At 37.5% G+C, this 26,667-nt stretch overlaps 1 protein-coding gene across 7 annotated transcripts in view; it reads left to right on the top strand.

Annotated features, from left to right (window-relative positions):
- ZMYM2 (zinc finger MYM-type containing 2) overlaps window positions 1-26,667 on the top strand; it is an 87,344-nt gene that overhangs the window by 11,817 nt on the left and 48,860 nt on the right. For 2 of the 7 annotated variants that reach the window (XM_036404065.2, XM_036404061.2), the window contains 6 exons: window positions 5,104-5,165; window positions 7,460-7,549; window positions 8,679-9,541; window positions 13,876-14,161; window positions 16,890-17,055; window positions 17,832-18,044. In XM_036404065.2, the coding sequence (XP_036259958.1) occupies window positions 8,689-9,541; window positions 13,876-14,161; window positions 16,890-17,055; window positions 17,832-18,044 (1,518 nt within the window). In that variant the 5' untranslated portion in view covers window positions 5,104-5,165; window positions 7,460-7,549; window positions 8,679-8,688. Of the gene's footprint in view, window positions 1-5,103; window positions 5,166-7,459; window positions 7,580-8,678; window positions 9,542-13,875; window positions 14,162-16,889; window positions 17,056-17,831; window positions 18,045-26,667 lie in introns of those variants that run through there. The other 5 variants (XM_036404064.2, XM_036404057.2, XM_036404062.2 and 2 more) reach the window with 4 other exon arrangements.

Raw genomic sequence — 26,667 nt, 5'->3', positions numbered from 1 at the left:
AGCTGTGTTAAGCAAAATTATTCAAATATTCCTGGAAGCATCAGTTGGAAAACAGATGTCAGCATTCACATTTAGCAGTGGTGGCTGCAGTTCAGTTAAGATGCTCAGAAGATATCACAGTTTGCATGCTTTTGGTAGGCTTTAGCTGTGTGTAAATAGTCTTGTGAATAAAACTAAAATTTACTGACTTGCTTCAAAATATTTCACTAAGTAGATCTTTCCCTTTTACTGTTCTTAGTTACTGTCTCTGCTGAATTACAGGTCTTTTAGGTCTTGCTTTTTTGTTGAATTCTCTGAAATCTGCATGACAAACACATTTTGAATCTTACATCATGACTTTTAGTAGGCTAATTTCTTCAATCCATACAAAAAATCAGAGGAAAGAATTAAATTTGAAGCAGCTCCAAACCTACTGGAAAATAATTTCTGAAGTAGTGTCTCAAAACTCAAGCAATGAGATATACCAGGCTTTTGTAATGATGGTACTCAGATGAACAGGTAAATTAGATTTGTGAACCTAAACTTAGTATCCTGTTCTGAAAGCTTTTACCGATGTTCTGAAACACCAGCAATATAAATGGGTTTGTGTTAAGTGTTATTCAGATACTTTCATGAGCTTGTATAGTAATTTAAGACCCTTGTTGTACTTTGGTGTTGTGAATACTTGCACTTGAAGTTAGCCCAAAATATGCAAGTATTCCTGTTGAACTCATTACCATGATTTATGTGTGAAACTGGCAGATGAAATAGTTGAGTCATTGTGGCATTAATGTAATGACTGAGGCTTGCTGAAAGTCTTGCTTGCTTCAGATACACAACTCCATGTGGCCACTAGATATACATGTTGTAAAATTCAGCCTGACCTGTTTTAATATTCCATGTGTCACTGCTTGCTGTGTTGGCAGTGGGCACATGCATATTGGATTGCTTTATGTAGTAGTTGCTCTCAGGGTAGAGCATTTCTGTCTGTGGCCATCAGCTTGTCATGACTGTCCTGTCTGCTGAAATGATCTCTGTGCTGAAGTTCAGAGCTGTGGCACCAACCTTGATATGTTCAGGCACAGCTGTAGTGTGCACAGAAATTTTTCGTTTGGGGAACTGACGTGGCTGGAAAGGGTTCCAGCAGGAAACTCTTTTCTGTGGTTGCAGAAACAGCCACATGATAGCATAGCAATGAGGCTGTGGACCTGGTAACTAGGCAGACCTTCAGAAGTGTTAAAACTTTTGTTAGAGGTGTAAAAGTTAACAGTAAATCAGAGCTACCATGTATCCAAGGGATATGTGAACATAAAAAGCTACGGCTGATGGCTGAGTACCCCTGAGGAAGGATATAAGGAGGAAAAAAAACCACAAACCGAAACAGTTTATGTGGTTGCCTGTGGTAAGAGTTTTATATCTGGTGACTCAGAAGGGCCCTGCAACTGCTTTGTCTCTAACTTGGAGTTGTATTCACATAGGTAGGAGTCTCTCCATACACAGTATACATCATTTACTATGCCCAAATTGAGACTGTAGTAGTAGCATGCAGATTTAGCTTAAAACTGTCTTAAATTACAACCCTTTAAAATTTTGAGCTACTTGTGTTTTTCTAGCACTTTTCACTTCTTAAATGTGGATATAGTTGGGTTACTAGTTTGCTTCAATTGCACTGAAAAAGTGCTACTTTTAGGTGATTTTAATTGAAGTGGTTTACTTTGTTTTTGGGGTGAACTGTGACATACATTCAGCCAGCCACTGGACTGATGGTTCATACCCCAAGAAAGCTGTGGTACATGGGTTGCATCTGGCTATGTAGGGAATGAGTGCTTCTGAGCTGTAGGAAGACATTAAGCTAGAGAGCTTCTTGATAGCTGCTTTGTAGATAGTCTGTACTGAGCTTGTGATCATCAGACAAAAGGAAAGTCAAGTGATAAGTGATCTTCTGTAATAAGGAGAGGAACTTCAGAAACTAGCAGAATTAAGGAATTAATTGATATTATGATCAAATGAATGTCAGGGTCAGGAAGTGACCATTAGAACTGGATAGCCTCTCAGAACATTAGGGACGTGTTCGTTAAGTCTCTGACCTTATACCAACGTGTTGACACCCATCCCTCAGCTGAAGTCAGCTTCAGAGCCATGGGCTGAAATTTAGATTTTTTGGGTAAATGGGTAGAGCTTCAGTGAGGCTAGTGATATTTCTTTTGTATGTAAGAAGATGATTATTACTCTCCTATGTTAGGGTAATTGCTGTACTAGGCAAATAGACAATTGGGTAACTTGGTTGCAACAGGGATGTATAGGAATAGAAGCTTTTCAGTTAAAGGCTGATTTTTCTGCAGGTGTATTCTGGTTTTCACCTGGCTGGCCAAGAATTTTGTAGTTTCCTTTGAACCACTGTGTTTTAAGTCATCAGTGCATTTATTTCATGTTTGCCCAATCCCTGTTTGAACTGCTTGCTTTTCTAACCTCTGTAGCCTTCTACAGCAGCGACTTTCCCAATTAGCAAAATGTTTTCATGCACAATAGATTATTAAAGCTTCTTAATTATTTAATTTGGCACCTTTTTGTTCTTGCAAAACATTGGGCAGCTCTTATCATCTGTATTTTTTTTTATTCTTTCAGAATTAGCATCTTCCTTGAGTTGTTTTCGTTTCAAAGAGAAGTATTTTCCATGAGTATAAATTGTTCATGTAACTCATCTGTTTCTCCCTTTCTCTGAAAAGTGAGTGATCTGAACATCTCATGATAAGCAAGATGCTGGTGAAGTATGTTTGTTTTGTAGTAACAAATGTGCTTTGTTTTCTTTGATTCTTTTTTTTCCCCTCTTTGGTTGTTGATGATTGAGTAGCTTTGATTTGAAAGAGTGAGAAGGTTGCAACTGGGATCTCAAATTATGTGTATTCTTTCCCCCCCTGTTCATTACCTTGCATTTGTCACTACTGATTTTTCCTGCCACAGTGCTTTACAATCAGTTTGTGTTTTCAGCTGCTGTGAATAAGTTTATACGATTAGGAAGCACTCATTTTGGGAGTCACTATCTCTTGGCTGACTTATATATGTTGATCTGTGTCATTTTATTTTGGAACCCCTGTGGTAACTTGTCTTTATTGTGGTAACAATGAACAACACATGATATTTTTCTCTTTAAATAATTACAAATCCCCCAGAGAGCATCTTCTCAAAATCTTTATTGTAAATAATTTCCACAGCAGTCTTCACTAAGTACAGTGTTTGAATGCCTTTTGGAAGACTTTAGTGGGATATACCAGTTTAATCAGGGTTGGTCAAAAAGTATGTGAACCCTTCAAAAGATTTTGGCAGTAGTCCTGTGAGACATTACCTTTTCATATCAAAATTTGTATTACTCTCCTCCCCTGTGTTTTGGGGTTTTTTTGTATATTTATTCAGCTGTAGTTTCTATCAATTTATTTAGTGATAGAGATAGGACTGTAGTCTGAGTAATTGTTCTTCCCTTCTGCTTAAGTAATCGGTTGCAGATACTGAAATAAAAAATTGCTGACTGTCTTTAGAAATCTTAAGTGACTTCCACATGGCCCTGGTGATTTGTTCTAAAATCCTCTTCTGTTAGCACTTTGATGCAACATTTTTCCTCTGACCTGACCTGTAGAAAGAGAGCTTGGATGTGATCTTCCCTGATCTTTTCCTTACTGAACATCAGTGCAAAGAATTTATTCTGTGTTTTCTGGTTCAGGCTTCGTGGATACTCTTTTACTTCAGGAAAATTTTACAGATGGTAAAATTGACAAGAATTGGGATTTTAGACAAACTGTTGTTGCTCTGACCTAGGTCAGTAGCCTGTTTCTAACCAAAAGGTGTATGAAATGTATATAAAACATCCCCCCAGTACAATTCCAGCACTTTTGTAGGTCAAGAGACTTCCTGATAGTAGTCTCTCTTGGGTTTTTGGAGTCTTTTTAGGCTGGTCGTATGCATGAGTTTTTTAAATGGCCTTCATGCTTTCAAGCTTTTTGTTCTAGCAGCTCCATTTCTTCTCCTCCCACCGAGGTTGTTCTTTCTGAAGCCAGATATTGAAGTAACGAGATTTTTTGTATTTGTATTTTTTTATCCCCCTGGGAATTGAAATATGCTTTTCTGGAGTGCTGTCTGGATAATCACACCTTGAACTATGTTGCGTGGCCCAGAGTTAGACTAAGATTTGCTTTTTCTTCAGAGAGTTCTCTCGGTGGTTGAAGTTGACTACGTTGTAAAAATTTTTCCCATCATTCGGTGGTGGGCTGATTTTACTTCCCCCCTGCCCTAGTTTGCACAACAGTAGTTAAAAGTAGTTAAAACAGTGGTTAAGTAGTTACGGTGAGTAATTATCTCACCATAGTGAGATAATGGGAATGAGAGTACTTTGCAGTCGTGCTCATTATCTCACCTGTGGTGTCACTGTTGAGTGGAAGTGATTGGTAGTATACCATTAATGGGCTGTTTCTTCTGCTTGGGACGTGGAATTTAAAAGTAGCCCAGTACCTCTTGATGTAAATAATTTAGTTACGATACTGTGCTTTCCTAGCAGAAAGTAGTATTCTTTTGCTGAGGCAAATAATTCCCTTTCTTTTTGTTCCAGTATTTGTTTCTTAGGATACTGTCTCCTGAATTTTGTTTATCTGTTCACGTCTGAAGATGTCTCAGTTATGCATTATTTCCAAAGTAGTCTTTCAAGTTTTCTTTTTTGTTTTTAGGCTTATAGCATTGATAGGGAAACATATGTACATGGTGGTCCTACTTTGGATGTCTGTTTTGGTGGAACTGCAGTTTTAGCCAGATTTCAGTGACTCATCTTGATTTTTGTGTTTTTGCTCCAAGGGTACATAACTGTGACTTTGATCTTCTGTCACCTTCATTCCACATGTTATTAATGGCACTTGGTAAAGACATTTAAATTCCAGTTTCTGCTTTTGTAAAAGCAGAGTTGAATTTTTTTTTGAGGTACTGGTACACCTCACCTGGGTTTCTGCAATTCATGATAACTTTAACTCTCTTATCATTCATCAGTGGAGTTGACCCTACAAGTATTACTTAAGTGTCTTAAGAGCTGTAGTAGTTGTCATCATTCTAAAGAAGTGCCTACATTTTGTCTCTTATTTCTTCCAGAAATTAGGCCTCGAACAAAGCAATGGGATCGTAATTTATTTCAGCGTGAAGACTTTTAACAGGTGAGTGATGTAGCTTAAATTAAGAGGGACACACAAGGCCTGGTTCAAGGATGGCTGTTGAATATTGGTAGTGCTTCTGTTTCTGTTCAGATGTGATTTTGGTGTCTATGTACCACCACAAAGCCTTGAGCTTGTTCTTCAGCAGTATTGAACATGCATTTTCTGCAAACTAGGTCTCACTATTTTGTGGGTTGTTTCTTGTTGTTGGTTGGTTGGGATTTTTTGTTTGAGGTGTTTGTTCATTGGGTTTTTTATGAATTATTTGGTTTTGTTGTTGTTGAGTTGGGGTTTTGTTTTGTTAGTTGGTTTGGGTTTTTTCTGTTTCAGTTTTGTTTTTTCCTCCTAAATCTCAGCAATTTGTCCAGTGATCAGTCTAACAAATCTCACGGGTTTCTAATCATTGTATTTCTATTGTAAAGCATCTTTTGCTGTTGCCTGTTTTGAGGTATGAGTTTTTTCCCGGTTTTCCATTCTAAGCATTTTTTTTAAGGTCACTTTTTTTTTGGGTAGCTTTTCATTTAGAAGTACTGACTGTGACATTGCCTATGTGGTTTTTATGTTTCTCCTTGCTGTTCCTACTTTTAGAAAACAAGCTATCTCATTTTGCACATTTTATGGGTAATGTTGTTGTTGGGAGGTAGGAGCTATTTGCAGGGAAATATATGCAGATTTTGCTTATGACTTTGCACTAGTAGACTAGACTTTGCACTTTTGCACTAGTAGTTAAACACAAATTTTTATATTTTTAATACTTAGCGGTACAACTCATTAAAACCTAGGAGCTTTGTGGAGAAAGTAAATAGATTTAGGCAAAAAGATACGTGTTTTGAGTCTCAACTTTGCACATGTTATGTGCATGTACTGTAATACAGCCCAAGTCTGTCTTTCTACTAAGGATTTGTGAAAATAGGAATCACAAAGGTTTTGAGTCCAGCCTAGGGTGTAGTCTTGGCATAGTCTCATTTTTTTCCCTGCTCACATCTGTTCGAGTATATTTGAAACTTTATTATCAGCTTTATGTGCTTGTGGTGCTTTTGTCCTTGTAGAAAAAGAAAATATTTAGAATAAACCTGTGAAAGTTTAAAAATTAATTCTTTTCAGCAAAATCTGAGATGCAGAAAAATCTAACTTTAAGTTATTTAGCCCTAGGGGAAAAAGTGAAAGAGAATATTGGATTAAATTAACCTTCAGTGTAACTGACTGATTTCCAGGGATGTACATGCCAACTGCATTGATAATGCAATTTTCTTGGTTAGAAACCTTCTTTCATTCCAATTCAGCATTCCCTTTATTGTGGTTCAAATGCTATTATATAATGGCATTTGTCTGTGAGGCTAACATAGGAAGGAATTAAAAGGTGGTCGCCTGCCACTCCTCTAGGATTAATCTGGTTCACAGCTTTACTGTTTGGTCCTGGTCCTGCCCTCCCTGCTCCTGCTCAGTTAATGGTCAGCAGGGCTTGAGTAGTGTAAATGTGTAGAAGAATATTTGAGCTTTATTCCTCTGGGCATATTTCCTGTCGTGGGTTTTAAGGGCTGTCCTCAAACAGTAGATAACTATACTAGTTGATGCTCTCTCTTTTAAAAATGCTGCCAAGTCTGGAAAACCTAATGACTGTTATAAAACCTGAAGAATAAATAGATGCTTGAACTTTGAACAGTCTCTTGTGAGTGATCACGTGTGTTAATACAGACTATGGATGCCTGAATCTGTGCTAAGTATCACTGCAGTGCGTATATACAAGTGAAAAATATTAGCAGTGTAAGGTTTATATTGCATTGTAGGCCTGATTTTTATGTCCTGTGGTTTTCCTTTTCTATTTTAATTTCAGCTTAGTGTATTCTGCTACAGGCAGCAAGGAGGTTGACACAATAAAAATGAAGGAAGTGTAGCTGCTAAGATTTTTTTTCTTGGTTGCTTAGTTTACTTGAATAATTTATTTCCTTAGTATTCTATTACAGATATACTTCTTAATTCTGATGTTTGATTACTCAGTTGCAGTTATGTATGCCTGTCTCTTACCAAACATTGCATATTTTTCCCCTCTGTAAAGCCTTCTGGATGTGTAATGTGACAGAGTAGACGATCTCAGAGAGTACTGTTGCTGCTTTATTCACAGCAGAGATTGAATAGACTCACATTCTCTCTTACTGGAGGATCATAGTGCTAAAGTCAGGTTTGAACTTAAACTGTAAATTTAGAAGAAAGTTGGTGTAAGGAACATAGCTGGCAGATGATGCTTGCGATGAGGAAATAGTTTTGGGTAGCTAATGTTTGTTTTAACCCCGTTTCAGACCACAGTACTTTTGTGAAAGGCAGCAAGTTGGTACAAGAGCAGTTTCCCCACAGAAAGAAAATAAAAGTGCTTGGAGCAACTTATTAAGGTAAACAGATTGCAGTGGATTTCTGGATGGGTAAGTATAGATGAGCAGGATATTTCTACTTCTTGTATTTACCTTCCTGTAATAAAGGTTTTATAAAAAAGCGCAGAAAGCTGCTTCTGACCTTCCACACAAACTCAGTGATGTCACAGATCAGTGTTTACTCCAAGACATACCCAAATTCTAATTATGTCTGTATTTTTCTTGTAGTATTGTATCAAGATTGGTTTAACTTACTGATCTTTAGTACAGATGTCTTTTAGCTTTGATTGTATCCAGGTTGACTTTTATATTTTTTTAATTCATGGTTGAATTGACATTTATGAAGAACAGATTCCCCAAACTGAACAATTACTAAAAGCAAACAGAGCTCCCCAGGCAAATTAGCTGTTGGGAAGTAGCCTGAATAAACACTGTTTGCTCTTAAAAGAAATAAGACGAAGTCACTGAAAGTTGCAGGAGCATGAGGTAATAAGTCAGGTCTTCAAATGAGCTGCCATTCTGTAGTGGCTACAAATGAGAGGTTGCTGTCCACTTTCTGCTGTGCAATAATGTATCTATTTTTGTCACATTCAAGGGTTTCCTATATATCTCTTCCTTACTTCTTTCTTCCAATCGTCTTGTGGCAACCTAAGGAGCTTTGGCAGTGTGGAGTTGAGGGAAAATCAGTCGAATTTCAAAGTTGTTAACGTTCCTAATAGGGCCAGAATTTAATAGGAATTCACTTTTTCTTTCTGTGTGCCTAACTCTTGACCTTGCTTTGTAGTCTAGCAAATGCAGTGCTAGAAGATAATTGCTTGCATATATGGGGTGGGAAAGGGACTGAGAGATTGGGATCATTTAATAAATAGCACTGAAAATTCTGTTTCCTGTGTGTAAAAGTATTGATAAAACATTGTGATGTGTAGCGATTGCATAGTTTTTGCTAGTATAGGATTAGAAAGTAAATGGATGTTAAGACATTCAAAAAGGAGCATAGAAAAACCTAATTTTCCTTCATATTATCTCAGGAAGAAAATAAAATCTGGAACTATTAATTCAGTAGTTATTTTTAAGAACTGTTACTGGAAAGTAGTATCTTACTTGCTGAAGTTGATGTGTTCTTTCTTGCTTTATGTTTTTCTTTAAACAGCAGATCTGGAATGGACACGAGTCCTCTGGGAGGATTAGACTTGTCTGAAAATACTCCTAGTCTGCTAGGGAATACCACCATGGCAGCAGGTCTTGCAAATGTAGGAAATACATTTGGAGGGCCACCAAGTTCTTTAGTTTCTAGACCTAATAAATTCCAAAACTCGCCTGTAGAAGACGATGATGATGTAGTTTTTATCGAGCCTGTACAACCTCCGCAAAATTCTACGTCGCTGGTAGCAGATCAAAGGAACGCTGCATTTACATCATCTAAAAATGAAGAACTTAAAGGAAATGATTGCAAAATGCTTCCTTCTCCAAAAGACTTAAATTCTCGAAAGGGGAGTATAAGTGAAACTATTATTATTGACGATGAAGAAGATATTGAAACAAATCAAGGACAAGAGAAGAATGCTTCCAGTTTTAATGAACGAAGACTTCCAGAGTGTAAAAATAGAACCAACGAAATGGAATTCTCACCTTCCAGTTTTTCAAGAAGTAAGGTAAATTCAGGGATAGGTAATAGTGGTATAACCACAGAACCAGACTCAGAAATTCAGATTGCTAATGTTACTACATTAGAAACAGGTGCTATGAGATCTGTCCGTGTCAGTCATTTAGAAAATGATGGTGACAGGCGTGACATGAACCTAATGATTACACATGTGACGTCACTGCACAATGCCAGCTTGGGAGATGTATCTAACGGACTGCAGTCAGATAATTTTGGTGTTAATTTGCAAACATACACCCCATCTTTGACTTCACAGACCAAGACTGGTGTAGGACCTTTCAATCCTGGTAGAATGAACGTGGCTGGAGATGTATTTCAAAATGGAGAATCTGTGACTCATCATAATCCTGGTAAGTTGCGATTTTGAATTTTTCCTTAGAGGCTGAAAATAAGTTGTGAAATAAATTGATTATAGAAGTTTTGATTTAAGTATTTTTGGCAGTGGCACTGCTTAGTCTTTTAGCTTAATATGTATGAAAGATCTTGATTCCCTTCATGCCCATCACTACCTTATCTGTGACTAGAATAAAATATGTTCAGTGGCATAATACATTAGGAAACATGTCTTCACCAGAAGGATTAGTAAATATTGGAACAGGCTGCCCAAGAAAGTGATCTCCAACCCTGGAGATGTTTAAAAGGGGTGTAGATGTGGCACTCAGGGACATGGTTTAGTGGGAGTGCTGGATTAATGGTTGGATTTGATGATCTTAGGCATCTTCTCCAACCTAAATGATTCTGTGATTATATATGTGGTTTGGAAGATTTCTTCTCGATCTGTTAGTCTATTTTCCTTGAGTAGGTACCTCTTCTGTATATGAAGCAGTAGGTGTATAACAGAGACACTTGTGTCCTACACATTAATTTAGAGTCTGATGTCCCCAGTAGGCATTGGAGTGCCTATGATAGAATGGTTTGGATTGGAAAGGACATTAAAAGATCAGCTCATCCAACCACCCTGCCGTGGCAGGGACAGCTTTCACTGGATGAGGTTGCTCAGAGCCCCATCCAACCTGACCTGGAACACTCATGATGGGGCATCCATAGCTTCTCTGGATAACCTGTTCCTGTGTCTTGCCACCTTTATTGTAAAAGAATTCTGTCAGTTCTGTCTCATGACCAATATAAACCTACCCTCTTTCAATTTAAAGGTACTGCCTCTTGTCCTCTTACTACAGGTCTTGTTAACAAATCTCAGTGCATCTTTTTCTGTAACCCTGCTTTATATGTTGAAAGACTGCAATATGGTCTCCTCAGCCTTCTCTTCTTCAGACAGAGCAACTCCCAACTCTTTGCTTTTCTTCACAGGAGAGGTGTTCAAGCCTTCTGTCGCTTCTTGTAACCCTCTTCTGTGCTTGCTTTAACAAGCCCATTTCTGTCTTGTACAGGGGACCTCAGAGTTAGATGCAGTATTTTGCAGGTGGGCTCTCAGCAGAGCAGAGGGACAGAATCACCACAGACCAGGATATGAGTGACTTTTTGGTCTGTAAGCACAGGTTGCTGGCTCATGTCCAGTTTTAAATCTACTGGTCCCCCACAGTCCTCCTCCACAGGGCTGCCCTCAATCCATTCAGCCTCCAGTTTGTATTGGTATTGAAGATTGCCCTGGCTGACCTTGCACTTGGCCTTGTTGGGCTCGGAGTTTTGCATGGGCTCATTCATCCAGGCTGTCAAGATCCCTGTGGATGGCATAATGTCCCCTCTGTCTTATCAATTGCACCACCCAGCTTGGTGTTCCCAGAGTCTGCTTAGTCTTACTCTCTGTGTTGTTGAAAAAAAAAACCTAAATAATACCAGTGCTAGTACAGACCCTTGGAGGACACCACTTGTTACTGTTTCCCACTTGGACATTGAGCCATGAACTGTAATTCTTGGGGTGCAGTCATCCAGCCAATTCTTTATCCATGAGATATATATGTCTCCAATTCAGCAGCAAGAACATTGTGGGGGGACCATATCAAAGGTCTTGGGAGAGGTCCAGGTAGATGAAGTCCATGTAGATGTGCTTTGGAGTGGAACTTTTGTTTCTCTCAATGCATTCTAGTTTTTGTGCTTCAGAAGTGCTCCAGAGAAAGAGCCAACACCTAGTAAATTGAGGGTGCAGTTTACAATTGCCCTGATGTGAACCAGGTTTTAATCCAACTGTATGTAGCTCAGTGTGTTTCAAAAGCTGCATACCTGTGTAAAACTTCAGTACTGTCTTCTTTCCCACCTCTGCCCCAAGATGTACTGACACATTCTTTTCAACTTTTAAAAAAAACTTAATTTTTGCCAGATGACTCTGTAATAAAATGGTATAAATGAGAGGAAAGGATAATTTTATAGTGTTTTAGAGCAGGAATGAGTAAGAAGGAAGGAGACCAACCTGAAAAGCCATAGCAGTAAGATGTGGTTGAACATGGCACTGTATAGTCTCATAAACTTGGCCATTACAGAATTGCAGGTAGGAGCTCGAAGGATGAAGACATAAGGCAGTGAGGTATGAAAACTCACCATGAATTAACTAAGGAAGTGTGATACACCTCAGTTCAAGGACATGAAAATTGGATTTTGCAGATCCTTTACAGAGAACTTTAAACAAAGGAGGTATCATGGCTGAGAGTGAGATGTGAAGAAAAGGCATAATATAAAATGGGTATCTATGAAGCTGGATATGGAAAAAGTAAAAGAAAAAAAAAGTCAAGATTTTCTGATGTTCTTCTTGTATGTTTATGGAAGGAAAAATGCAACAGAATATCAAGGGAGGCTATCTGAGGCCTTAAGAAAATCAGGAATAATTGAAAAAACCTTAAAGAGATATTACCTACTTTAATTAGGTATTAGTTGTGCTGAATGTTTCAAACTGAAATGAGTGGCAAATTCAAGTTTTCATGACTGGCAGTTGAGCACTACTGTAGCTCTATTGCACATGCTGTGTATTCCTGATAAGAGAGGCAATGTGCTTTCACTTGAAATCTAAAAGAAAAGAATGTTTTGAGGTGTTAAGGTGCTGCCAGGATAATAGTATATTTGAAGTAGTAGAAATATAGAAAAGTTTAAAGAGGGCACTTAATTTTAATTCTAAGCACTCTGGTAGCTTGTCTTAGTTTGTCAGTAAGGATATTCATGCCTTCCAAGGTAAACACCTTTAACACTTTTAAGACAAATGTGTTTTGTTTTGTGTCCTTTTCCCTTCACCTTTTCCTTCCAGCTCTTCTGCTTACTCTCAAGCACTACAACAGGTAAATTTCTAGATTGTCTTAAATGGCTGAGTAGTAGGACATCCTTGACAGCTAAAAAGGCACACACGAAAATGATCTTTCACCTTCTAAGGAATGTATGTTGTTTCTTGTACTAACAAGTGTTCTTGGAACTTTGTCCCTAAATGGATTTTAAAGCTATGCATCAGAATATGTTGTTAATAGAATCCTTTGGGGAAAGAAAGGAATGCAGAAAGCAGGAGGAAAGGGTTCCTTTTATTTAATAAACAATTATGGACCAAAATAATGTCCTTAAGAATAAGGTATGGGCAGTTGCTCTTGTCTGTAGGTTAATGCTTATGGTATTTGAAGTCATAGAATTTAAAATCATCTGTCTCACGTTTGGGTATTAGTTGTATTAACACTCCAGAAATACTCTGAATCACTCCAGTAAAACATTCAAGGCTAGGTAAGTCCCAAGGGCTGTCACAGTGTTTGGTATAACTGGCACACTACTGAAAATTTGTGCAAATGTTTTTTATCCTGCAAAATTGTTTTTTTCAGTTTTAATTCAGTCTTCAGAAGGTAAACATTTCAAAATTCTGATGATAATCACTTTAAATGAAAGCTGAAATTCCAGAGAAAAGCCTAGAAATGACATTTTGTTGGGGGATTTCTTTTCCCCCCCAGAACTGTATCTTCTGCTCCAGACCAAGATAATGGAGCATGTAATTTAACATATGATGTTCATAGATGTATTTCTTTCAGAAAAATGTCTTGCTTACATTCTTGTTATAGGAGTTACTTATGCTACAAAAGATTGGGCAAAGATAACTTTGTTCCATGGTAGTTTATTCTCCAAAAAATACAGATTAAAAACTAGTGGAGTCTGAAACATGGGGACATGGATCTGTGTACTGCCAGAACTTAACAAAATATTACTTTCTAGGTTCACTGATTACTACTGAGGAAGTTGTTTCTCTCATGACTTTGGACATTCACTGCTATACAGAATAGTTCTCTGGCTGCAGGCTGGTCTAGGAGCCAGTTCTAGGGTTTATCACTGAGGCTGGGCACATTATGCTTGTTAAAGCTTTAGAACAAAATAACTAATGAAAATTTTGGATCTAAATTTGCAGAGTTTGTCTCAAACATTGGTTTAGAAATTCTATGTTGTCTGTTAGTCTTTTTTTTTAATTGTAGTTTTTTTGTTTGAAGATAAGATTGCCAGCTTGCAGACTCAGTGCAAGTGAATTGAAATCTGCAAAATCTGTCACTAGATGTAGGATGGGAGCATCCTGAAATTTGTTCATGTTCTGAAGCTTTGTAGAAATGGAGAGTGGTACCATCAAACAGGATTTTTTACATTAAACCTGAAATTAAAATATCTTCTGTGGTCATTCCCAGAGAAAAATGATTTTATGATGATACATCTGTGAATACTATTCTGTACATACATACATGTCTCTTGATTTACTTTTATGTTTGGGTTTTTTGTCTTGAAGATTCTTGGATATCCCAGTCAGCTTCCTTTCCTAGGAATCAGAAGCAACCAGGTGTGGATTCCTTGTCACCTGTAGCATCCCTTCCTAAGCAAATTTTCCAGCCTTCTCCCCAGCAACAGCCTTCTAAGCAGGTTAAAGTCACGTGTGCAAACTGCAAAAAGCCTTTACAGAAGGGACAGACTGCGTATCAGCGGAAAGGATCAGCTCACCTTTTCTGCTCCACTACCTGCCTCTCTTCATTTTCACACAAACCCGCTCCAAAGAAACTTTGTGTCATGTGCAGAAAGTGAGTTTTTATTTTGTTTCACTCTAGCACCTACATTCAGTACTATTAAGATTCTTAACACGTGCATGAGAATTGCTCCATTAATGGTATAAAATCTGATTATATAAATGCTTTATATAGTGTTGCTTTAGTGTCTGGAAATGTTGAATTCTCTGTGTCTAACAAAATAATACCAGCTTTTGAATTCAGAGTATGGGACATTATTTTATTGAAAGCCAAGACACTAAAAATAGCTGATTTTTTTTTTTTAAGGTAAGGTGTCCAAGTTGTGCCATACTTTGTGACAAGATATACTTCATATATGAAGTGCTTTCTGAAAGAAGTGGACTATGTGTTGTATAGAAAGCACTCATTTTGATAGATGAAGATGTAAAATAAAGAGACTTTAAAAGAATGACAAAGTCATACTTGCAAGAAGCTGGAAGAAACTTGGGAGTTCTTCCACTCTTGGTCATAGGGGGATAGGAAAAGCCTTCGGTTTTCCCCATAAGTGGTTGGTATAGAGGGAGTAAAAAGCATAGCTAGAAGTGGCTTATTTTAGATTACTGGGTAGGTTTGACTTGCAGTTTTTCCTAATTTGCCAGACTTGAAATTGCCAAAGAGAAGCCTTCTGTAATTGTGTTGTTGTAGTGTTAAGTATATAGACTGGCTGTACTCTTACTTTCAGTGTACTGTTAAATGAGCTTTTTGCACTTTTTCATATTCTCAGTCTGCTACATGCTGCAGTGACACTGGTTAAAGGATGAATTTTTGCTGAACTAAAAGGCTTGCAATAAAGAATGCCTTTGCTAGTGTGTGCTCCTGAGAGCTCAATCACAGATTTAAGCTAGTAAAAAAATCTTTTACATTACTGTCCAGTGTGCTGGATTAATGGCTACTATTGGGATGCAAGCTATTGGTCTTTTTTTTCCTTGGCACTCAGTAAAAATAAGCTTTAGAAAACATTGATATCCTGCATACTCATACTATGGTACCCTGAAAACCTAGAAAAGGTAAGATATTCTAGGTTTTTTAAAAAAAAATTTGTTAAAAGCACAAATTCTCTAAACCCTTCCCTCTACAGGGCTAGTTAAAAATAATGCTTCTTTCTATTGCCTTGTTAGGTGTTTATACACTATTATATTTTTTTAGACATAATCTGGTGACTGCCATATTCAGCTTGCTGCATGATCTGTAAAGATGAAGATTACACAAATCTTCTCTGTCTGAAATCATGGCTAAACCCATGCTCCTTTGCCACATTGGAGATAATTAAGCTGTGTATTGCAAGAGGCTATGTACAAAACTGCCCTAAATGAAAAGGCTTTATTTTTGAATGATGAGGAAAACACCTTATTTCTAGCTTTTGAGATTAAAGAAAATCTTTCTGAAGTCACCTTTGACAGTTTTTGAAGTGATGTTAGTCTTAGTATGTGCACTAAATTGTTCCTCTGTGGCACTGTTCCTCTGTATAACCCAACAGGAAAAGTCAGAATTCTTAGGTATTTTATTATAAATCCCTTTTCTTGTATTCCTCTGAAGTCTGCAGCTACATAAATAGCAAGCTCCCCAGGGCAGAAGCTCTGCTTTGTTTTGCAGAACAGGAATGATGGCACTCCCTGACACAAATCTTAGTTCTCCAAAGAGTAAGCCAAACTCTGCTGACTTCCCCTTGATGGAAGAAGGCAAGCTTGCAAGTGTTGGTATCAGGGCTGTACAAGTGAATTTTCAAGGAAGTATCTAGGGAAACATACTTTTTCCCTGTTTTTCCAGTGGTTTTTACTCATCTTGGTTTTAAAACTTATAGGTATGAGTATGTGGGGTATGTGTTTTCCACCTGGTGATCCAGATGTGCACAATAATTGTTCTTATATATTCTACCCAGTAGCATTTCCTATATGTCAATGATAGGTTTTAGATTTTTTGTGGGTTTTTTACTTAGAAGGCAAAGGAGGAGGCTTTTATTTCCTCTCCTTACTTCTTGTAATTTATGGTGTGTATTAGTTTGGGACAGTAAAAGTCTGTTTGGTTAGAACAAGGTTTGTTCAATTTCAAGTTACTTTTATTGATGGTTGGTTTTCTGGTTTAAGGTGTTAAATTGGCACAATTCCATGGACAGCTGCATGACCTGCTCAGATGCTTTGGAACTTTTTAAAGGAATGATGGAATTAACTTTTGTAAATTTTGAATGATAGAACTTCTAGGCATGTTTGTGGCAGAGTTCTAAGCTTTTTGGTTGTTTATAAGTTTAAAAATATGAAAAAACAAGTTTCTCTCTTCCTCTCATCATGTCCTGAGGTTAATACTGAAAATACCTACAAACAAAATTTCTTGCTTTTTATTATAAATCTGAATTTTTTGTATGAAACTTACATACAGCTTTTTTGTAAAAGGAAAAGCCATTGTAAAATGGCTAGCTCAAATTTGCTGTGTTAGTTTTTTGGAAAACACTGAGTTTGCCATAACTACATCTAATGGTGCATTGATACTACTTAGTTCTAGAATAATTAATGGGAAAAAAATAACTCAAAGCTAAAGAAAAACATAGAGGTTTACACAGTATAGACTTAATAGTTGTAAAAATATTATCAAACTTGGTATTCATTATGTGGCTAACAACTGTACACTAAAAAAACTGTTTTGAAATGTAAACCTTGAAAGGAAGAATGAATCTTACAACATGTAAAGTGTTCCTGTTTATAGAAGTAAAAACATAAGCACGTGGTTTTGGTTTTTTTTTGTATTTCAGAGATATAACAACCATGAAAGGTACCATTGTTGCTCAAGTAGATTCAAGTGAGTCTTTCCAGGAGTTTTGCAGTACATCATGTTTATCCTTCTATGAAGATAAACAGAATCCCTCAAAAGGAGCCTTGAATAAATCAAGATGCACGATCTGTGGTAAACTAACTGAGGTCTGGTTGACTGTTTTTTTGTCTTTCTCAATAATGACATATTAATACCTTATATTCTGAAATATGAATACTGAAAATAAAAAAGGTAAAATCTTCAGTATTTTGAGATACTAAAATATGCAGGTTTAATATTCACAAAGAGCAGCTGAAGGAAGAAAATATTCCAAGAGCTTGATACTTGTTTCAGAAACTTGAACTGCCTTTTGCTGATAATGTGTTCTATTAGGCATAGAATCTTGTAGTTATAACCCAGATCTCTAACATAAAAGAATTGCTGATGAGAAAATGTCAAGATCCACTGTATTACCTATTTTTTTCTGTATGTTTTGAAAGGTAATGCAGATGGTTTTAGATATTTGTAGAGTATGTGTAATTTTAAATTCTCATGAATATATGTATTCTTGATGCCTTCTTGATCAGTGAGTTCAGCATAGTTCAGGCTACTGCTTTACACAGCATAATGTCTGGCCAATCCTCATATGCCAGGTTCTTCCATTTTATAAAACTTGCATAAATTGCCTGCTCTCATATGCAATTTCCACACCCATCCCTCTGGTCTTTCCTTCTAGGCTAAAGTGTAGATGAGTCTTAAGAGTGTTTTCCTAGTATGTTGGAGACAACAGAAACATCCCTTTCTGTTTGTATATTTCATGGTCATTTCAAGGTTTTAAATAGTGAGATGGTTATTTAAATGTAAGATTTCTAGCCAGTCTGTTAGTTTCAGGCAACTTTGTGCTTGTCTAGTGATAGAATACTTTTTTATTTTTATTTTTTAGATTCGTCACGAAGTTAGCTTTAAAAATATGACTCATAAGCTGTGCAGTGACCATTGCTTCAATAGATACAGGATGGCAAATGGTTTAATAATGAATTGCTGTGAGCATTGTGGGGAGTACTTGCCCAGTAAAGGAGCTGGAAACAATGTCCTTACTATTGATGGTCAGCAGAAAAGATTCTGCTGTCAGAACTGCGTTGGTGAATACAAGCAGGTAATGTCTTCTTTACCTATAAATTAAAGTTAAATAAGCATTAATCGTTCTTAAGTTTATCCTGGTACTAATAGCATGGGCTTACTTCTCCTAAGAAGACATAAGTAACAAAGACTTACAAAAATGAAATTAATGCCAGTGAGAAGAAACTATCTGCAGTGGACCTTTTACTACTATACCTTTCTGATGTTGCTGTAATAGTGATACATATTTATTCTTAATGAAAGTACAATTGAAATTAAATGTTGTTAATAATTTCAGGTTTCTTCTGTTGGTGGTATCTGAAGTATATTAATAGCAAGCAACACAGGCTTTACTGGTCCTTAAGTTATGGGGTTTTTTATATAAAAGCTCACTTGGATGCAGTTTTGAAACCTTAAAAAATATGCAGAGCATAACAGATTGGTCATTGCTCTGAGAAGACACTAACTGGTTACAGTTTGGCTGTGTACTTGTACTATGTCTCATCTCCATTGTACAGGATTCAGAAAATTATTGTCATCCTTCCATGTGTCAAATTTTATGCTTCCATTTTATTTATTTGGTTTGTTTTTCATTTATTTTTAAGACTGTTAAGATAGCAGTAATTGTGTTTAAGTATAATGCCAAATCAAGAAGTCTGATGCTGATGTCTTTTATATTTTGCAGAGCCAGCTTAGCTCTGAGCTGCTGCTAATGCTGGCTAGAAGGTTTAAATGTTAATCGCAGTATTTATAGTATAATAGGATAGCTCTGAAATATTAAATATTTCAGTGGAGGAAATAGAATATGGGGATTTTGGGGGTGTTATTTTTTGGGTTCTTTTGCTTGGTATGTTCTGCTTTGGGGTTACAGGGGAAGTGTTCTGACAGGGCTCTTTTGCTAGAAAATTTATGTTTCTGATTTTGAAATGCACACTTGAATATGTGAGTGGCCACTGTGCTGCACATTGCTCAGGCTCATTCTTAATCTCTTCCCATTTTTAAGAAACCAGTGGTCCAAGAGAAGAGGCATTGCAGTGCTGTGTTGTAAAGTTCATTAATGTTGCATCATGTGTGCTTGTATTTTCTCACTGGACACTGAGCTCTGGTGCTTTTGGGGATGGCTTTTCCTGTGTATGTGCTGTATTGAGAAGAGCAAAGCTGGAAATGTGTAAACAGCCTCATTGGAAACATAACATAAGCGTTATTTTTTTGCCACAGCTGTACCAAAAGGGACAGGATAGGTTTGCAAGCTACTAAAAACATAGGCATGCCCAGAAGCCATGGAAAGACTTGAAGAAACGTTGAATACTGTCTCTTGAAGAAACAAAAATGCAGGAGATTAACTTTGAACGTGAAACATTCCCCCACAACCAGTATAACTTACACTGCACATGGAATTATGAAATGAACATGGAATTTTGAGGTTAAATGATGAATTTGTACTTTAATGACAGAATATACTGTATTTGTTTACATATCCTTGTATTGTGTGTTTAGATATGTATTTGAGAATGAGAAGAATATGGGTAGCAGGTTGTATGTTCTAGTTTAATTTGGGGAGGAGGAGTAGTTTGCAGTACCAAGGATCTTCACGAGTAGTGTCAAGTTGGTGCATTATTGTGAGAACCTTTAAAGTTGAGACACGTTGTTTTGGTTCATTCACTTCTGACAGCAGATTTTATGCAAGCAAGTTCTTAATTCGTTTATCAAAATAAGTGATACTGTGCAACTATAATAGGCTGTGAGAACGTTAATTTGAGTGCTCTTGTGCATCTGTTTTGGAATGGTGATTAAGCGTAATTCTTAACTGGTAGATTTCAAATATTCAGAGAGTGTGAGGAGTTTAGAGTATTATTAAGGGAAGCTCTTATGGGAAAATCCTGTATGACCAGCCAGGTGCCTTTCTGTTATGAAGTAACTACACCAGTGGATAAGGGAAAGGCTATAGACATTGTTTATCTGGACTTTTGTAAAGCCTTTGACATGGTTCCCCACAATATTCTCCTCTCCAGACTGGAAAGTGGTGGATTCAACAGGTGGACTGTTAGGTGGATTAGGAATTGGTTGGATGGTTGCATCCAGAGGGTAGCGGTCAATGATTTGGAGTCCTGCTAAACACTGGTGACAAGTGGTATCCCTCAGGGGTCCATATTTGGACAGGTGTTATTTCATTAAGGAGTAGACAAAGGCACTACATCTATAGCAAGTGCGTCTACGGCAAGTTTGCAAATGACACCGAGCTGAGCGTGCAGTGACCCACCTGAATGACAGGATGCCATCCAGAGGGACTGGACAAGCTTGAAGTGAGTCCATGGGAATCTCAGCCAAAGGCTTCACAGGAGTCCAGATAAAGGACAAAGACCAAGTACAAGGTGCTGCACCTGGGTTGGGTCATCCCCCCATGTCAACACAGGCTGGGGATGAACAGATGGAGAGCAGCCCTGCTGAGAGGACTTGGGGGTGCTGGAGGATGAGAGGCTGGCCATGAGCTGTCAGTGTGCTCCCACAGCCCAGAGAGCCAAACGTGTCCTGGGCTGCATCCATGGTGGGCAGCAGGGCCAGGGAGGGGATTCTGCCCCTCTGCTCTGCTCAGAGCCCACCTGCAGGGCTGCACCAGCTCTGGGGCACCGCACAGGGAGGACAGGGACCTGCTGGAGTTGGTACAGAGGAGGGACACTGGGATGATGAGAGGGAGGGAGAGCCTCTCCTGTGAGGAAGAGCTGAGGGAGTTGGGGTTGTTCAGTCTGGAAAAGAGAAGGCTTCAGGGTGACCTAATGGTGAGCTTCCAGTAACTGAAGGGAACTTGGAGGAATGATGGAACGAGACTATTTACAAGAACACATAGTAATGGGATAAGGGGAAATGGGTTTAGATTTAAAGAGAGTAGGTTTAGATTAGATATTAGGGAAAAAAATTTTTACTGTAAATGTAGTGAGGCTCTGGAGCAGGTTGCCTAGGGAAACTGTGGATGTTCTATCCTTGGGAGTATCCAAGGCCAGGTGGAATGGGGCCCTTGAGCAGCCTGGTCCAGTGGAAGGTGTCCCTGACTGTGGCAGAGGGGATTGGAACTGGATGATCTTCCAACTCCCCCTAGACCATTCTGTCATTCTATGAGTATATGAAAGTCAAACTATACAAGTGGAAGTTCTTCTAGTATATGCTGTAGGTGTCTGAAGTTGCTCAGGACACAAATACTTGAGAATATTTAGTTGATATAATATTTAGGTTTGAAGTTTGTTTAGGTTTTTTTTTTTGCTGAGTATGTTCAAGGAGTTGTTTTTTTTAGAAAAGTTTAAAAAAGACTAGAAAATGTCACTGACAACCCACTGGGTGGCAGTTGGTAAATTATGGGTTGTTTCATTCAGTTATAACAGTGTTTCCTTAGAAATTAGTAGACCTTGCTTTAAAGGAGAACTGCTGAAGGAGAGATTTTGGGAGAGTCATTATTGCATACTGAAATAAACTTCATGAAAGAAATAATACAGAATAAGTTAATGTCATTTGATTCCAGCATTGTGTTGTATTATTGTGTGTCACATAAGAGTTTTAGCAAATGTTTTCTTACAAACAGCTGTAAAATAAATAGGTCTTACTGGTTTGAGCTTTGTATTAAGCAGTTTATATTGTAAATGTCATACACCTATCAATATTGCTATATATTTGTAGTAGTAATAAATGAAAACTCCTTATTACTTGTACCTATCTATATACTTAATCACAATTTTAAAAAATAAATATTACACTGATTTGAACACATAATTTTTCAATAACTCATCATGGACTTTTTTCTTCTTTTCTTGGAATGAAAAAATTAAACTTGTGGGCAATAAAGATTATAGTGGCTCTCAGAATGACAAGTAATTGGATTACTGCAGGTAATCCATTTGCTGCAAAGTGTGTCTTTCCTCTGCTTTAGACTGTTCCTGGCAGTAAGAAAAAATGTTATTCCTGGGATGGAGAGTAGGTTTTTTCTCAAATGTCCTAAGTCACCTTTCAAGGTGATGGATGCATTTATCTTCCTATGTACCAGTTTCAGAACCTGGTTTAAAAATGATACATACATAATCTTTAATATTGCATTATGAGTCTTGATTTTCTGAGAGGTCATTGTTGTTTTTTCTTTCCTAAAATTTAAAGTAATTGCAGATCTTGGGGTGTCTTTTAGTATTAAAAAGTTATGAATTGCAAATAATAATTTCTAAAATTATTTAAAATAATAAATAGGCATAACTAATGCTCACTGTAGTTACATGCAAGAGCAAGTTAATTTCTCTGTGATACAAAAGCCATGTGTGAAGGAAGCTAAGTGCAAGTCGAAAAAGATAAAACAATGATAAAGTAATTTCTCAAAAAAAGGTGTGACAATCTAGATAAAATGTGAAAACAAAGCCCTCATTGGAAGTATTTAAATTTTTTAAAACCTGAAGATGACAATTACTGCTAGATTGTACACTCTGACTGTTGCACTGAGGTTCAGACTCTTCAGATGTAGAGGGTCAAGAGGAACTTTAATAATGACCCTAAACAAAATGGAAAAAAACCCAAACAAACCACACTAGAAGAGAATGAAATTGTATCTGAACAGGAACTCACTAAAATGGTCTGTTATTGTACAGATACTGAAATACCTTATTTCTTTGAGCAGATATTTTCTATAGTTAAAATGAAAGTAAGCATTTAGAAAATTACTGTAATGATTTATTTGAAAATGATGTGTGTGGTAAATTGGAAGTGACCTCAGATACACCTGTCGTAAAGATGTTAACCTCATGCAGCACATACCCAGGTTGCTTCAGTATTTTTGTTTCTGCTACTATTGCATGTTTTCTGTCTCCACAAAATTAGTTAACTTCCTTTCCAATGTAATTCCCATGTTTGTGTCCTGGTTTGCTGGATTTTGGTACAGGCTTGACAGCCTTGTTTTAAGAAACAAGTGGACTTTTTCTGTGAATTTGTGATTTAGTTTGTGCAGCCAACCATACCTTTTAATCTTGAGCTTTCCAACTAAGCTAGGGCTATGTCTGTGTCTGCTTTTAAAAATATTTTGCTTCCTTGCCTGATCAGTCCACGGTGCTCTTGATTCTACCAAGAAAGTATTTAATGCCTTCCTAGTTAAAAATGTTCCTTTACCGTGTCTACTTTGCTTCTGTAACTAAAATTCTTCTTAGAATGTGACCTGGGATTTGCTTGCTTTGGGGGCTTCTTGAAGTGATGGTCTTTATCCATTGCCAAAAAGGAGGAGGAGGAGGGGAAGGTGGGTGGGAAAGCAGCTCTAGCTATTTCTTCATAGGCTTTTTGATAGCTCTGGACTGAAGTGAGACTTAATGAATGCAAGCCAAATGAGAGTTTTTCTAGTTGGAGAGGATGCTTGCAGTGCCTTTTCATTTAGTGAAAAATCTTTCAATATTGCATAAAAGTGCATTTGGTTACTTCTTGATTAGATGAAGACATACTACTGAACATGCTTCAAGAATAACAAGGCTATGCTGTGCCCCTAAGCTATTCACTTACAAGCAATAGAAAAAAACCACCCTAGGCATTTATGCTTCCTTGTTCAGTTTCTGCTCCTTGCCAAGGAACTGCTTTTGTGAAACTCTTTAAACTCATTTGTCTATTTTATCTCTGTGCAGGGTTTTAAGAGCCTTCACTGTATACAATAATACGCATGTCAGCTCTGCAGCTAACAATTAATTGCTTGCATAGGGTTTGTACTTAGCCTCATAAAGTGTCTTGTTATCTACTGGTTTAAATGCTGTGGTAGAATGTCCTGCCACTTAGCACTTCAGTGAAGCATCTAGGGTTTTCAACTTTGTCCTGTCCCATGCAGTGTCGAGTTTTTTTTCTGTGCTTCTTTGCTGTTAAGACAGAGTGTCCTTCCTGTCTTCCTTTTTATCCTGATAGTACAATGAACTACAAAATCTGCCACTTCCTGTTGTTTTTACTGTTTTATAAACTCTCATATCCAAGTGTCTGTTTCAAGAGTAAGTACTCTTGACAGAGTCAGTAATTGTTAGAGTTGAACAGCCCACTTACATTGAAATGTTAGAAATACTGACTTTTTCTTTTTTTTAATTTTGGTCACTTTTAAAGAGAAGTTCTGTGGTTTCAGCCAGACCAAACTGGTTTAATAGTGGAGTTTCTTCATCATATAATAAACCACTTCTGTTAGGTTCAGATAATACTCAGTTTGGTATTAAGTAATCTCTGATCATACTGTTGTCTCTTACTATGCACACTTCTACAAATGGAGATAGCTAGATGCTTTTTATCCCATCTAACATGATTAAAAGACCAAAATCTTTATCAACCAAGGAATAATCATTTCTTCTTTCTTCCTGCTTAGTGATACGGGGAGGTTTTTTGAGACCACTTGGTATTTATGACCCCAAGTGTCTTGCATCTCTTATGCAAACTGAGTCCTAGAAACTATCCTGTTCTGCCTTCTCTTTTACTGTTTATTCACTCCTGCTCTCTGGAACCATTTATTTTGCTATTTTTTCTTTAAAAGTCTTGTCTTCCAACTGTAGAATTTGCTGCTGTTCAGTAAAAATTGTGGTGCCAGATTCCTTAGACATCTGAATATAGTTCATCATAACTGTTAAGAATACTATTATGTAGCTATTTTAGAAGATAAAAATAGATGGGTCCATCAGAAATGTTAAAATGGCTTTGTAGTTCTGAAGAAGGCTACATAGGCAGTCAAATGTGAGCTGTGATTTGTGTGGGAGCACAGGAGCTTCCTGGAAAGAGGAAGCAAGGAGGTTGCATGACTAGGTATCATAGTTATGATGGATGTAACCACATCCATGCACTGGTGTACCTGGAGTAATTACCTGGATGGGGTTGGAGGAAAGAGAGAAAAGGCAGAGCAGAATCAGCTGAAACATTCAGTTAGGGTAGAAGTAACTTGCTTTTTGAGGCAGGTGTTTTCAGCTCTGCCTTTCTCAGAGACAGGAAGACAAGTGTCTTGAGTGTGGGACCAAAGCCTGCAAAAAGAGCACTGGCAGTTGGGGATGCCAGGGAAAAGTACTGGACAAGTTATCGATCTAGCTGTTTGCAGAGTTCAGCTGATGGAATGTAAACGTAACTCACTTGGTGTTCAAGGCCCACAAAAGCAATTGCTTCATCTTTTCCTCTGAGGACTTGGGCAACTGCTTTTAAGGAAGAGTTTACACTTGTTACTCTTGGGGGAGGGATGATTTGGATGCAATATTTTAAGAGAAAATAAATTATACAATGTCTTCTTTCTTTGCTGGTAGAGATTCTACTGATATCTGGTTCTTTTCTTAGACGTGCATGTTGCCTCAGGTTCCATCAGACCATCCTTTCAGATGAATCTGAAGTAGTTTAGCTGCTATTTTCTTGATGACCTTTCTGAGGGATCTCAGTTATCATAAAATTCCATGTAGCAAATGCATCTGCTTTTCTACTTATAGAAAATGCTGTTTTCTTTCTCCTTTTCTGTTTGAATACAGGTGTACTAAGTTTCTGTCCTGGAATTTCCTGGTGGTATTTTTAATTCTAATCTAAACCTCTTATTCTGTAAAGCTACCAGGGAGGTTTGCCTGGATTGAGAAGCATTTAACAATGTGTTTTTCCATGGAGTTTTGACTACATAGGATTTTCTTTAACTGGAAGCAGATCTTAGGGCTGCTACATAGCATTGTGGTAATCAGCTGCTGTTCTGATATTTTCTGTTGACTGGCCCTTGCATGGGAGAAGCTGTAGCAAGAATGCTCTCTTACACCTTGGCATATCCTTCATCATGCTCTCTTAGCCTCTGTCAAGGCAGACAAAGCAGATGATACTGCTTTTTTCAGTCAAGAATAAAAGTGTCTAGCACAGATGCCTAGATTCAAGGCAGTAGTAGCTTTATTGAAGTACTGTTGCAGCCAGAAGATTGAAGAACAGAGGCTCTCATTAGTCCCAGTTGCAAGCAGAAATGAGGCTTCTAATATGCTGTGAACTTATGGTATTGTTCTAACATTTATTTTGGAGTTTGATCTTTATTCTTTGTAAGGTACATGCAGCAAGAGCTCTAGACTTGAGCTTACATGATCCTTTCAGTAAGATGTAAAGGAAGGTCAAGATTCCTTCTAAAGTCATAATTGCTGATAGTAGCAAGAATAAAAATTACTCAGAAACCTTTCAAGTGAATTTTTTTCCCAGGAATCAGTATTTTTGTTGAAACAATTCTTTTAGATCTGAATATGCCACATTCATCTGCTTTGTCTTGGATTTGGATAGCTGCTTCTGTAGTTGCCCGTTTGAGTTGAACACTGTCCTAGTGGATGGAAGGAATAGTTGAAATACATCTACAACTCATGACTTGCAAGAGTTTTCATATCACATTGTTTGTCTGTTGTCTCTCATGAGATACCTAGCATGAAATAGACCTTCTGGAATTAAGTCTCTAAGGATATACGAACAAGTCATGAAAGAATGAGTGAGTTTAGAATCAAATACAATGAGAACAATTTTCAGACTTCTTCATCAGCCATAGACTTTATGCTTTGGAAGAGGTCAAACATGCAATAGGATCTAGGAAAAATTAGGTTATCTCAATGCAGAAACTAGGTGTAGTAGTGAAGGAGAGATGTAGTCAGGCTACTGTGCATCAGGCTTTTCCTCAGAGGGCACTGGGCCTTTATTAGCTTGAA

This window comes from Molothrus ater, chromosome 2 (genome assembly GCF_012460135.2).
Source record: "Molothrus ater isolate BHLD 08-10-18 breed brown headed cowbird chromosome 2, BPBGC_Mater_1.1, whole genome shotgun sequence".
In the NCBI taxonomy this organism is placed as follows: domain Eukaryota; kingdom Metazoa; phylum Chordata; class Aves; order Passeriformes; family Icteridae; genus Molothrus; species Molothrus ater.
The sequence above is the reverse complement of the archived record's forward strand: the minus strand, read 5'-3'. Positions and strand labels throughout refer to the sequence as shown.